Raw genomic sequence first — 14,144 nt, 5'->3', positions numbered from 1 at the left:
AAGAACCGTAGGCAAAATTAATGGAAAAGAGGGAAAATTATTAGGGTGAGGAACATGGGCTACTAACAGTGTACAACATAACATACACTTAGTATTACTTTCTTAGCTATCTCCCTGGCTTATTACATAATTCATGCAGCATCATACAAGGCATTTTTGGACTCACTTGAACAGGAAGGGGGCGCGGAGGTCCTTCGTGGGCAAATTTTGCCATCAAAGTCTGGCATTCTCTCTATTTATGGTGCTCTCAAGATATCTGGAAAATCCAGATATGCAACTCCGAGTTGGATGACCATTCAAAATGTATTTTCCCAGTCAGAGCTAGTTTTTTTCAGAGTTTTCATGTATCTTAAACTCACTGAAGGCAGATTTCCAAGTTCTGAGTTTACAGTTGTTTTGAGTGCAGCAGAAGTCATGCTGGATTGACAGCAAGGCCAATGTTGAATGTTTCTGTTTTCAATCTTGGAAAAGAGACCCTTAAACCCAGACTTGGAACCACAAACCCACTCCACTGTATAATAGGCTAGTGGTCGCTTTGCAAACCACTCATTGTTGAATTTGCGATTTCCAATGTTTATGTCCAATGGCCGATAAGCACAGATACGTTTTATCAATAATTTTGCTTCATTATTTATTTTCATATGACAAGGATTAAAAAGCATTTGCCAGTAGATTGTCGACTTGATTCATAATGATGAATGCAAGCTTGCTAGCTAAGATTTTGATAGTATGACAGTCCAGTCAAAGCTACTGTAGATATAAGGTGATTTGATGTAATTTTATCTGTGGCCTATGACCTTGAGCCTTCTTGGATGGGCACTTCTAATGTAACTCTATGGCAGCACCCAATGGGCTTGAATTTTCGAGCTCTACCCTTAGATTTGGCAGTGATGTAGTGTCCCCATGAGTGACAGAACACTGAGCCAATCCCGTCGCAACTAGAGAACATTACCCAATCACGGCGCAACCAGAGAACATTACCAACACCTACTCTCCATATTTTCCGCTGGCTGGCCCAACACCACAGAAAGCACTGAGCTAGGCTGAAACACCTGCATTTTGGAGTTGACTTACTCAACAAGAAAGCAAAAAAGAGACCAGGTTTGTATGCAGCTTTATTAACAATGTTTTTTTTTTTTACATTGTTTGCAAACTGATATGTGACACATATTAACGTCAATATAGCATGCAAAACAGGGGAAAAAGGTGGGGCCCTGAATGATGGGTTGCCACTGTCACATTCCAATGCTAAAAGTGGGGGGGACAAAAATGCAATTATAGAATGTGGAGGGACATGTCCCCCCGTCCCCAGTGAAACTTGCGCCCCTGTAAAAATGTATGGAAAAAATGTACACTTCTGTTATCATCATCCTTCTATTAAGAATTGGTCAACATAATCAGAGTAAATTAATTGATCATGTTTGGTGCTGTTCCATTGAACTCTTTTCCCACCCTCTAGCCGTGGAGTTTCCAATAATAGCAAAAGTGACGTTACCTCAACTTTCCATAGCAAAGGGGAGGGGATTGGAGCCAGTCAAGCATTGGGCGACGGCTGTCGTATTTCACTAGCAAGCACACGATAGGCTCTTCACCTGAGTCCACTGCCCTATCATTAACACAACTGGAGGCCTGCCTGTGTTATTTCCGGAGCATCGTACGAGACGGGCCAGAAGATTACGAGCGTCTTTCGCTGAAAAATCCGTTTATTATGAAGTTGGGCTGTGACAATTTTAAAGGGTAAGGGATTGACAACGTAAAGGTTTTAGGAGTAGTTTATAAACGAGACTGTATACGGTTCCCCTGGGTTAACACAATTGCCAGGCATGTTCGACAGATAAACTGTCTCTCATCTCGCCGGAAGAAAGCCGACAGCAGCCGAACGCTCACGAGTTTACGGATTTGTCAGACAGAAGTCCCGAGACGCAACATGTTTGAAACGGGCAGAATCCCACTCGTCCTTCTCGACGTTACCTGCCTTATTCTCGGTATGTAGCCTACGTACTATACAGTTGTTGTTGGCAGTGTCATGGCCTATAGTTCCCTTTTCTGTGAGAAGTTATTCTGCACTAGACAACTGCAGCCTAAACACCAGTCCCATTGAGGTATCTCTTTATTACAACTTTATTGCAAATATGCTTTGCTAAGTCTGAATGAATGAGTGCCCTATTTCGCTGCTGATTCATTCTATTGCTCATCCACTAGAGATTGTGGATACCACAGTTATAATAGCATACAAGACAACACACAGTAAGACTGTGCAATATAATAACCAGGAGTTTTTCTTTACCATGTTTGACCAGGAAATAACTTTGTGTATATGTATATGAGTGATTCTCAAATTAGGATACATTTCTGTGACCCTCGACTGCAAAGATGGAGTCTTCAGGGGTGGACTTAGTGATTTGGAGGCCTCAGGCCTAACTTTCATCGAGGATACTCATGTGTATCCTACCACGGAGGGGTTTTGAAATCTTCCACACCCCCTTTGAATCAGTATATACTTCTTATGAGAGTTTGTGTGCATCACATGATATGATTGCAAATGTGACTTTCATTGAAATGAAGCTGCAGCAATGAGAAAAGAAAAGGAAGAAGATGACATTTTAACAGAAAAATGACCCACAATGTCTTCAGAATGTATTCAGGCCCCTTAATGACCTACGGTGGCTTCAGAATGTATTCAGACCCTTAATGACCTACGGTGGCTTCAGAATGTATTCAGGCCCCTTAATGACCTACGGTGGCTTCAGAATGTATTCAGACCCTTAATGACCTACGGTGGCTTCAGAATGTATTCAGGCCCCTTAATGACCTACGGTGGCTTCAGAATGTATTCAGGCCCCTTAATGACCTACGGTGGCTTCAGAATGTATTCAGACCCTTAATGACCTACGGTGGCTTCAGAATGTATTCAGACCCTTAATGACCTACGGTGGCTTCAGAATGTATTCAGGCCCCTTAATGACCTACGGTGGCTTCAGAATGTATTCAGGCCCCTTAATGACCTACGGTGGCTTCAGAATGTATTCAGACCCTTAATGACCTACGGTGGCTTCAGAATGTATTCAGGCCCCTTAATGACCTACAGTGGCTTCAGAAAGTATTCAGACCCTTAATGACCTACGGTGGCTTCAGAATGTATTCAGGCCCCTTAATGACCTACGGTGGCTTCAGAATGTATTCAGGCCCCTTAATGACCTACGGTGGCTTCAGAATGTATTCAGGCCCCTTAATGACCTACGGTGGCTTCAGAATGTATTCAGACCCCTTAATGACCTACAGTGGCTTCAGAATGTATTCAGGCCCCTTAATGACCTACAGTGGCTTCAGAAATTATTCAGACCCTTAATGACCTACGGTGGCTTCAGGAAGTATTCAGACCCTTAATGACCTACGTTGGCTTCAGAATGTATTCAGACCCTTAATGACCTACGGTGGCTTCAGAATGTATTCAGACCCTTAATGACCTACGGTGGCTTCAGAATGTATTCAGGCCCCTTAATGACCTACGGTGGCTTCAGAATGTATTCAGACCCTTAATGACCTACGGTGGCTTCAGAATGTATTCAGGCCCCTTAATGACCTACGGTGGCTTCAGAATGTATTCAGGCCCCTTAATGACCTACGGTGGCTTCAGAATGTATTCAGGCCCCTTAATGACCTACAGTGGCTTCAGAAAGTATTCAGACCCTTAATGACCTACGGTGGCTTCAGAATGTATTCAGGCCCCTTAATGACCTACGGTGGCTTCAGAATGTATTCAGACCCCTTAATGACCTACGTTGGCTTCAGAATGTATTCAGGCCCCTTAATGACCTACGGTGGCTTCAGAATGTATTCAGACCCCTTAATGACCTACAGTGGCTTCAGAATGTATTCAGGCCCCTTAATGACCTACAGTGGCTTCAGAAATTATTCAGACCCTTAATGACCTATGGTGGCTTCAGAATGTATTCAGACCCTTAATGACCTACGGTGGATTCAGAAAGTATTCAGACCCCTTAATGACCTACGGTGGCTTCAGAATGTATTCAGATCACTTGACTTTTTCCACATTTTGTTGTGTTACAACCTGAATTAAAAATGTATTAAATTGATGTTGTGCCACTGGCCTACACACAATACCCCATAATGTCAAAGTGGAATTATGTTTTTACAAATTAATTAAAAATGAAAACCAGAAATGTCTTGAGTCAATAACTATTCAACCATTTGTTATGGCACGCCTAAATAAGTTCATGAGTAAAAATATGCTTAACAAGTAACATAATAAGTTGCATGGACTCACTCTGTGCGCAATAATAGTGTTTAACATGATTTTTGAATGACTACCTCATCTGTGTACCCCACACATACAATTATCTGTGAGGTCCTACAGTCGAGCAGTGAATTTCAAACAAAGATTCAACCAAAAAGACCAGGGAGGTTTCCATCGGCTTACAAAGAAAGGCACCGATTTGTAGATGGGTACAAAAAAAGGAGACCTTGAATATCCCTTGGAGCAAGGTGAAGTTATGAATTACATTTTGGATTGTGTCAATACACCCAGTCACTACAAATATACAGGCATCCTTCCTAACTCAGTTGCCAGAGAGGAAGGAAACCACTCAGGGATTTCACCATGAGGCCAATAGTGACTTTAAAACAGTTACAGTTTAATGGCTGTGAACAACATTGTTGTTAATCCACTTTACTAACCTAATTGCCAGAGTGAAAAGAAGGAATCCTGTACAAAATAAAAATATTCAAAAACATGCATCATGTTTGCAATAAGGCACTAAAGTAAAACTGCTAAAAATGTGGCAAAGAAATTGACTTTATGTTCTGAATACAAAGTGTTATGTTTGGGGCAAATCCAACACAACACATCGTTGAGTACCACTCTTCATATTTTCAAGCATGGTGGTGGCTACATTACGTTATGGGTATGCTTGTCATCGGCATGGACAAGTGAGGTTTTTTTTATGATAAAAAGAAAAGGAATACAGCTAAGCACAGGCAAAATCCTAGAGGAAAACCTGGTTCGGTCTGCTTTCCAACAGACACTGGGAGAGAAATTCACCTTTCAGCAGGACAATAACCTAAAACACAAGGCCAAATATACAATGAAGTTGCTTATCAAGACGACATTGAATGTTCCTGAGTGGCATAGTTACAGCTTTGACTTAGCTTGACATCTATGGCAAGACTTGAGAATGTCTGTCTAGCAATGATCAACAACCAACTTGACAGAGCTTGAAGAATTTAAAAAATAACAATGTGCAAATATTGTACAGTCAAGGTGTACTTACGTAATCAAGATATATTAGTGTTTTATTTTTCATGTTTTTTTCTTCCACTTTGACATGACAGAGTATTTTGTGTAGTTCATTGACAAAAAAATGACAATTAAATCCAGCATAGCAACTGTGGGCTTCAAGCGGAAAATATGTTTTTAAAATGTTTTATTATGTCCATCTCACGAAGCCCCTGATGTGTGGCCTGAGGCCATTGCCTCTTCCGCCTAATGGGAAGTCCGCAACTGGTATTGATCTAAACTCTGTTTGGATCTGGGTCTTGATACTCTGGGTAAGGGTCTTGGTCGCATGTAATGCTTTTCGACAAGACCATTGTTTTTGTAGTCTCTGAACTCATGTGGTCAACACTGAGTACGATGTCTTGACAAGACTAAGTAGTTGTAAGACAGCACAAAAGTGCCAGGGAACCTTGCTTTTTAAAATATGGAAGCAGGAGGGAGAACATTTCTTATTTTTAGGATGTTTTAAGATAGTTGGCCATCTCTGCTCAATGACATAAACAAACTTGTTTCTCTCATAATATAGTAGTGTCATGCTGTCATTCGTTACACAAATCCTGCAACATCTGTAGTTACACAGAAACAAATAGCAAAAACACAAAACAACTCAAACCTCTGAAAACCTGTGTTTTGGTGTTTACCCTTTTGCCAAATCTCTATATTTCACATCTTGGTCCTTAAAATGAAGCTAAAAGGATGGTAAGTCTGTGCCTACGAGTGACTTGGTTAGTGGCTAGTGTAGCACTTTTAAAACCCTTTGAGCAATGTTCTATACTGGAGTTGTTCTGGATTCTTTTTCACCCTTTGTGATCAATTAGATGCAGTCAGAATGTTTTACAAAGGATGGCATATGGTGTCCATACTCCCCAACATTACAGGACAAGCTCTAATCAAAGACCTGTGACTGCTAGTTATCTCATTTTGGCTGGAATCTGCCAACGGAGTTGGCCAGAGGGTGGAACAGATAGCTAATTGAAGCACTCCTATTCACGTACACTCTAATGCTTAGAACAATTGCTGGTTGTGTAACCTGCGTGATACAAACAGCAAATTAAGTATCTGTGAAGTTTGGAAGTGGGAATAGAAGGATATTTTAAGAAACAGCAAACCTACTTTGAACTTACAACAAACTCTGTTAAACATAGAAGCTGATGAAATGCGCTGTGCGGTGGAAACAGTGTGCCGTACTAGTCTATGTCTCCTTCTGCAGTGTGCAAATGAATGATACAAGAGAGAGGGCTTACCTTGAGAGACAGAAAGAGATATCAGGACATGGAATTCTACTGCTCCTCTTTTGAACTTATTTTTCAGCATTTGCTTTCATTGTCTGCATTCCCCACTCCTGGGCCACAGCAGCACCCCCACTGACTCTTCTATATCTTTCTGTTAGTGTTGTTGAGAATGCCAGGCTTCTGACATTGATTACCAATGGGTAATATCCCATTGGTGTCACATTGGATAGTTAGGCCTAGATTTCCATATTTCTCTTGGTAAAGGCCTAATGTTGTGGACAGTGAATAAGAGGAGCGAGATAGAAATCAGATGAGAGCAGAGCAGTGTGAGAAAGTGCTCCCAACTGTTAGAGGTCAGTTAGACTGTGTGCCTGAGTGAGTCTGACTGACATCATTAGAAGCATTTAGACATCCATGCCAGCATCTCCATGACAACTCTGTCAAATCAATTAGTTGATGTGCTGTCCACTCACATCCTGGACTCTATTAGTTATTTAGGAGACTCTACCTCCTCCATTATATTGACTTTTACCTTCATTTGTTAACTTGGCCATGGCTGGGCTATTTGGTAAGGTGAGAGGGAGGGAGAGAAATGGACTAACCAAATCAAGTGAAAACATGAACAAGCACGTCTTATTTGGTTATTGTTTTGTATCAGGTTTTGCCTAGCAAGTTAATTTCTCTTGTGACTTTTGATTTTTTTAAAAATTGGTCAAAAGCTTGTTGGACAGAATTACAAAAGATAGTTTGAACAAGGAGATTATTGCTGATTATCTTTCTCTCTCCAGTTGGGCTTCCTTTTGCGATCCTCACCCCTCAGCACAATCCCTTCAAAAGGGGTTTCTTCTGTAATGATGAGTCCATCAGATACCCCCTGAAAGAGGACACCATATCCTATCAGTTACTGGGGGGAGTCATGATCCCTTTCACACTGATTGTGGTAAGTCATTACCTCTGCCCTGTTCTCATATATTCTCCTCAAAATGTCATCAACATATCAGGCATGTGTGTTTTAAAGGTTTGTGGTAAAACTGCAATTATATGAGACAATATGTTAACATATTCAATTGACCTCAGTTAAAGATGACTTTCTTGCTGTTACAGGTAGTCAGTGGTGAGTGCCTTGGCGTCTATATGACTCTTGTCAAAACCAAATCGTCCTTGGGGACTAACTACGTGGCGCGCATTTATAAAGCAGTGGCCAGCTTCCTATTCGGGGCTGCTGCTAGCCAATCACTGACGGATATTGCCAAGTACTCGATTGGTCGACTGCGGCCGCACTTCCTGGCTGTGTGTAAGCCTGTGTGGGACCATATCAACTGCAGGGCCGGAGGCTACATGGAGAACTTCACCTGTACCGGGGACAAGGATATGGTAGATGAGGCCAGGTACAGTAAGGGCTCCGAGGGTTATGCAAGCTCAAAAGGTGTTTGCCATGCTGTAGCTTCCCCTAATCTCCTTTGTCTTTTTGTTTTTACAGACTTTCCTTCTTTTCTGGTCACTCATCTTTTTCTATGTACTGTATGCTGTTCCTTGCAGTAAGTATAGTAGATCATTGTTACATACAGTACATACAGGGAGGCTACAACAGTTCCTTCGGCCCTGAGCAATAGCTCCCTTTCATGATGTTGATGGTGTCCTTCTTTTCCTCTTGTAGCTGTATGTCCAGGCCAGACTGCAGACAGAGTGGGCCAGGCTCCTCAGACCCACCATACAGTTCTTCCTGATTGCAATGTCCATCTACGTGGGACTGTCGCGCATCTCTGACTACAAACACCACTGGAGTGACGTACTTACTGGCCTCCTGCAGGGGGCGATAGCCGCAATACTCACGGTGGGTAGCTAGCTGTAGGCTATGGTTTAATACAGCAATGAACATGCTACCACCAAGGGCACTAGCATAATTAGGATAAACACATCAAGGAATTAGCAAACAAACCTTTTATTCTCATTCCCTTAGAGACAACATCGCACACATTCATGGTTGTATCATGGTCGTTTTCTCCGTTTTTGTCTCCATTGTATAAACAAATCATGTTCTCTGCTCTACCAACACAGGTGTTCTATGCGTCCGACTTCTTCAAGAGGCCTGTTGATCCAGTAGAGATACAAGAGGAGACGTCCGAAACCAGTCTCCAGGACAACCCAGATAATGAGAACCACTATGGAAGCACAAACTGAAGCTTTGGCCACAACATGACTTACTGTAGCAGACAACGCATGGAGGACTAGTAGCATGCTAAGCTAGCTACTACTACCTGCCATCCGCTACGGAGGACTAGGAGCATGCTAAGCTAGCTACCACTACACACCATCCGCTATGGAGGACTAGTAGCATGCTAAGCTAGCTACTACTACCTGCCATCCGCTACGGAGGACTATGGTTATTTATTTCAATGCATTGCAGTTCATTGGCATTGGCTGTTGTGGTGGTCACTTTGCCAGAGCCCTGAAGACAGCTGCTAGCCCTCTCAGTGCCAATGATCTTGCCTAGGCTGTCTCCTTTGGTTGGGTGTGTAGAGCTAATGATCTGTGGATTGGGTTTCTGGTCTTTACATTAGGCTGCGAGGTCTGAGTTTGTTGGAGCTGTTGTGTTTGCATTGGTTTGAAGCTTTTGTTTGAAATGAATGGAATCCCAGTTGTCACAGTGAGCAGAGTGTCCATGTGTGCAGCAGTGGAGCCTGCTGAGGGGAGAAAGGCTCATTATAATGGCTGGAATGGTTTTCATGTGTTTGATACCATTCCTTCTATTACACTCCATTCCAGCCATTATAATGAGCCATCCTCCCCTCAGCAGGCTCCACTGGTGTGCAGCCAGGCCAATAACAAATCGTACATCTGTGAACCCTTACTGTCCCAAAGCTTAAATGAAAGCCAGGAGACTTATTGAAATCTGAAATGATGTACTATGTACTGTATATACTTTTTAATACTGCCTTAGCCAGATTGTTGCTGCTACTTGCTCAAAGCTCCCTGCAAACTCCTAACAAATGTGTCCAATAGTAAAAATCATGATGGCAACTACACAAATTCACTTTTCTTTCTTTTTTTTTTACAGTTTGTTGTATCTTTTTTGAAGTACTGTTGTAAAACCTGTATCTGTGATCTGAGATAAAGAAAGATGGCATTCCATTTGGCTTCTTTGGTACGAGGAAACTGTAGAAATATGTGCATTGTTTTTGTGAGATCATCAGAGACAGAAACTAGCCATACAGAAAGGCCAAACCCATACCTGTCAAATAGCCTGGGTAGGCTGCTTTTTGTTATTTCTTCAACCTTTAATTAACCAGGATGTCCCGTTGACATAAAGGGTTTCTTTTTGAAATGAGAGTTAAGTGGGGCCTCTGGGCCGCAGAGGCTCAGGAGGGAAGGCAGGGTGAGTTCTGAACATATTCCCAATGACTGCTCAAAAGCCACAATACAGACTAGAGGCGTAGGCTACTCACCGCAAGTCTGGAAATATTTGTGTTCTGTCTCTGTTGTTTATCCCATTTCCCAATGTGGGTGTGTCCTCACCTGTCAGCCACACACATATAAACTATGGGCATGCAAATGAGAACGAAATCACATTCAAATCAAACACATTCTTATGTAAATTGCACCATAATTCACTGTAGTCCTTTAACTAACATCTGCTGTCGGTGCTTAGTTGCTGTCCGGTAAAAATGTGTTTTACGTACCTACCATTTTTACTGTCTGTATGAGCTATAGGCTTTCAGTATGGCCTGCTCTCTGCGATTATTACCTGTTGAATACTCAGAGAAGGACAGTATAGCATGGTTTGGATAACAACACGATCACCTGCTAGGGATCTATTTGAACAATGTCTTCATGCCATGTCTAATTACAGAGCGTTATAAGGTTGAGCGATTTCTGCTTTAGGGCTCTCCTCTACCCTCTACATGACTTTCATGTCCCATTACTTTTCCTGGCCCTGTGATCTGACCAGGAAACACTCTGGGCCCTAATGGAGGCCCAGATTTTCTCCATTGTGATTTTGGTCTGAAAAGAGATCACTTCTATTTTGTGTGACAGGAGGAGCCATTTGGTTCCTTCCAGCCTACCAGGCATGTTCTATTCCTCTGTGAATCCATATTTGATGTTCTAAAGGACAGCCTCTCACCAAAGTAGAGCTTAATACTAAAGATTAATGGGGGACCTATCCAGAGAATGACAATTTACAAAGAGATCATTTTAATAATATTGAAAGGATATTATTACATTTTTCTGATTCAATGTTGTCATGAGACTACAAAGGGAAATATACTGCATACAAAATCTAAGATATTGAATAGAAGGAAACGTCATGTTCATCGTGTGATGTTCATGTGAAATGATCACATGACAAATAAATGTATGTTCATGTGACTTTTGCATTTGGAAACGGACTATAAAAGCTGGTATAGTTTAGTTGATTTAATAGAAGGTCAAAACAGCTCATGCCTCGGTGCATGTCTGAGAAAGATCTAAGATAAAATACAACACTGCTACATCTCTCTAGAAGATGAACCAGTTAAGTTTGAAGTGTTCCATGTGTTACATGGTATAACATATGAATTACATGGTTAATAAAGTATGTGTGAAATGTGCAAAGTGGAATAAATATGCTGTTTTTAATACCATAAACATAAGCCTACTGTCTGCCTGGACTTAATTGAAATTCCAGATGTAGGGTACTAAATGCAAAAAAACATACATTTCCACTGTCTTTTTGCATTTTATGTTGGACTCACTCATGGTAAATTGTGATTAGATGTTTTTATATATATACCCAGCATCACCTTAGTACGAAATGCAACAATGTCTGACACTGGGATGCCTCTTTTGGTTTTTCCTTTGTCACACGTTGTTCTGACCCGGATAATAGTGGTACACACGGCTGGGAACGAGACTATTTTGACCCAGACAATAGTCCTCTTTGACAGAAGCCCCATTCAAACTGTCACATGTTGCTCTCTCCCTCTTGCCAAGCAATGAGTGATGCTTTGGGTGATGCATTCTACAACTGAAGTGTTCAAATGAATCAACTAGGTACATTCTCTAAAATGCACAACTTAATGTTTAGAACAGTTTGAGTGCAAAAGTAAAAAATAAAATACCAGACATTTCTCATGTTTGTTAAATAGATGATATTGCCTGCACTCCTGAAGTGAAGTCAACCAGAAGACCAACAACATGTTGATACAACAGTAGCTAAGATGGGGAGAAGTATGTCCAAAATAAAGCTCTGCTCTGCCTTCTTAACAGCACTATCAACAAGGCAGGTCCTACAGGCTCTAGTTTCTACCTTCTTAACAGCACTGTCAACAAGGCAGGTCCTACAGGCCCTATTTTCTACCTTCTTAACAGCACCGTCAACAAGGCAGGTCCTACAGGCCCTAGTTTCTACCTTCTTAACAGCACTGTCAACAAGGCAGGTCCTACAGGCCCTAGTTTCTACCTTCTTAACAGCACTGTCAACAAGGCAGGTCCTACAGGCCCTAGTTTCTACCTTCTTAACAGCACTGTCAACAAGGCAGGTCCTACAGGCCCTAGTTTCTACCTTCTTAACAGCACCGTCAACAAGGCAGGTCCTACAGGCCCTAGTTTCTACCTTCTTAACAGCACTGTCAACAAGGCAGGTCCTACAGGCCCTAGTTTCTACCTTCTTAACAGCACTAACAACAAGGCAGGTCCTACAGGCCCTAGTTTTGTTGCACCTGGACTACTGTTCAGTCGTGTGGTCAGGTGCCCCAAAGAGACACTTAGGAAAATTACAATTGTCTCAGAACAGGGCAGCACGGCTAGCCCTTAAATGTACACAGAGAGCTAGCATTAATAATGTGCATGTCAATGTCTCATGGCTCAAAGTTGGAGGAGAGATTGACTTCATCAATACTTTCTTTTGTAAGAAGTGTTGACAAGCTGAATGCCCCGAGCTGTCTGTTTAAACTACTAGCACACAGCTTGGACACCCATGCATACCCCACAAGACAAGCTACCAGAGGTCTCTTCACAATCCCCAAGTCCAGAACAGACCATGGGAGGCGCACAGTACTACATAGAGCCATGATTACATGGAACTCTATTCCACATCAGGATACTGATTTAAGCAGTAGAATCAGATTGAAAAAAGCAGCTAGTGGGGATCCCTAATAAATACAAATACAAAATTACCACTTAGTCTGGCTACCGGTGTTTTTAGCTAACATTCCACTCCTGTCATTTTAAATGGAATGTTAATGTTAGCTAAAAAGACTGGTAGCCAGACTGAGTGGTAATTTTGTATTTGTATTTATTAGGGATCCCCACTAGCTGCTTTTTTCAATGGCAAGAATGTTAGCCAGGCTAACTACTACCCTCTGGTGGATAAAAGTAGCATTGCAGTAGGTGGTTACAGAGAAGCAAATGGATGACGCTTGCAAAGGATTTGACAGATTCCATGTTCAAGAGTAAAACTTCATCTTATTCAAAACGTTTGGAATGCAAGGTCAAATAAGAGTAATACAGTTCTCACAATCCAGACTAATGTTCAAAGAGCTGTACTAGATCTGGGAAACGTGATAGCAAGAGTTTTACAATAAATGTGGATACCTTTACTTCCATTGTATCAAACAAGTAACACCCACCATTCCTGCTTTACAGAAATGTTTACACATGAGCCCTGACAGGAACTACCCAATAGACATTGCAGCAGTGGTATTTAACCCTTGTGTGGTGTCCGGGTCTGTGGGACCCACTTTCAATGTTTACTAAAATAAAAATGATTCAATGAATGAGACTCATTGGCCTTGGCTCATTTTCTGTGAATAGCATGTAAAATAACACATTTTCATTGAGTGTACACTGTGCACCCCCCTACACATTTATATTACATATGTGGTATTCGGGTCCACTGGACCCGAGGGTAATAAAAGTGTGGAAAAGTGTGTCTGTAGGTGAAAACAAGTAAAAATTAAACAAAAAGGTTTGCCTTTTTCAACTCACCTGCAATAACTTTTTCACTTCACATAAGCTCAAGAGGAAGCTGACGATGGTAGGAACAGTACAAAAAAGCAAGCCAGAACTTGCACCTCAGCTGATGAATACACGGAACAGGCCTATCGATTCCTCTAAGTTAGTGTTCATGGCCGACACGTCCCTAGTGTCCTACGTGCCAAAGAAAGGCAAAAATGTGGTACTCATGAGTACGCTGCATAAGGATGGGAGAATCTGTGGCCAGGAGCATCAAAAAACAGAAATCATAATGGATTACAATGCCACAAAAGGAGGGGTGGAAAATTTAGACAAGCTGGTGACTGGCTACAGCTGCAGAAGTAGAACCCTACGCTGGCCTCTTGTGATATTCAACATCTTGACATACGACACGTTTGTCATCTGGATGGCGTTGAACCCAGATTGGAACAGAGGGAAGCTCCAGAGGGGGCTCTTTTTCAAGGGGCTGGGCAAGGCATTGGTAAGACCTCAAATCCAGAGGAAGCAACATATCCCAAGGACCCCAGCCATCGCGAGGATGCTGGTGCCCCATCCGCCCAACCCACAGAAGCAACAACTCCAATACCGGAAGTATGCGCGTGTGTCTGACTCTCCTACCTTGGCCTGCTGTAACTACGTGAGTTCAGGAATGTTACATCTCA

At 42.0% G+C, this 14,144-nt stretch overlaps 1 protein-coding gene across 1 annotated transcript; it reads left to right on the top strand.

Annotated features, from left to right (window-relative positions):
* Positions 1 to 1,564: 1,564 nt before the first annotated feature.
* LOC109896141 (phospholipid phosphatase 1) lies at positions 1,565 to 9,658 on the top strand. The gene is made up of 6 exons (XM_020490402.2): positions 1,565 to 1,985; positions 7,317 to 7,468; positions 7,633 to 7,916; positions 8,009 to 8,066; positions 8,186 to 8,362; positions 8,587 to 9,658. The coding sequence occupies exons 1-6, from the start codon at positions 1,928 to 1,930 to the stop codon at positions 8,707 to 8,709; spliced, it is 852 nt and encodes a 283-aa protein (XP_020345991.1). The 5' UTR covers positions 1,565 to 1,927; the 3' UTR covers positions 8,710 to 9,658.
* Positions 9,659 to 14,144: the final 4,486 nt, after the last annotated feature.

The sequence above is a fragment of the Oncorhynchus kisutch genome, linkage group LG8 (genome assembly GCF_002021735.2).
Source record: "Oncorhynchus kisutch isolate 150728-3 linkage group LG8, Okis_V2, whole genome shotgun sequence".
Taxonomy (NCBI): Eukaryota; Metazoa; Chordata; class Actinopteri; order Salmoniformes; family Salmonidae; genus Oncorhynchus; species Oncorhynchus kisutch.
Note: the sequence above shows the minus strand (reverse complement) of the source record. Positions and strands in the feature narration are given on the sequence as shown.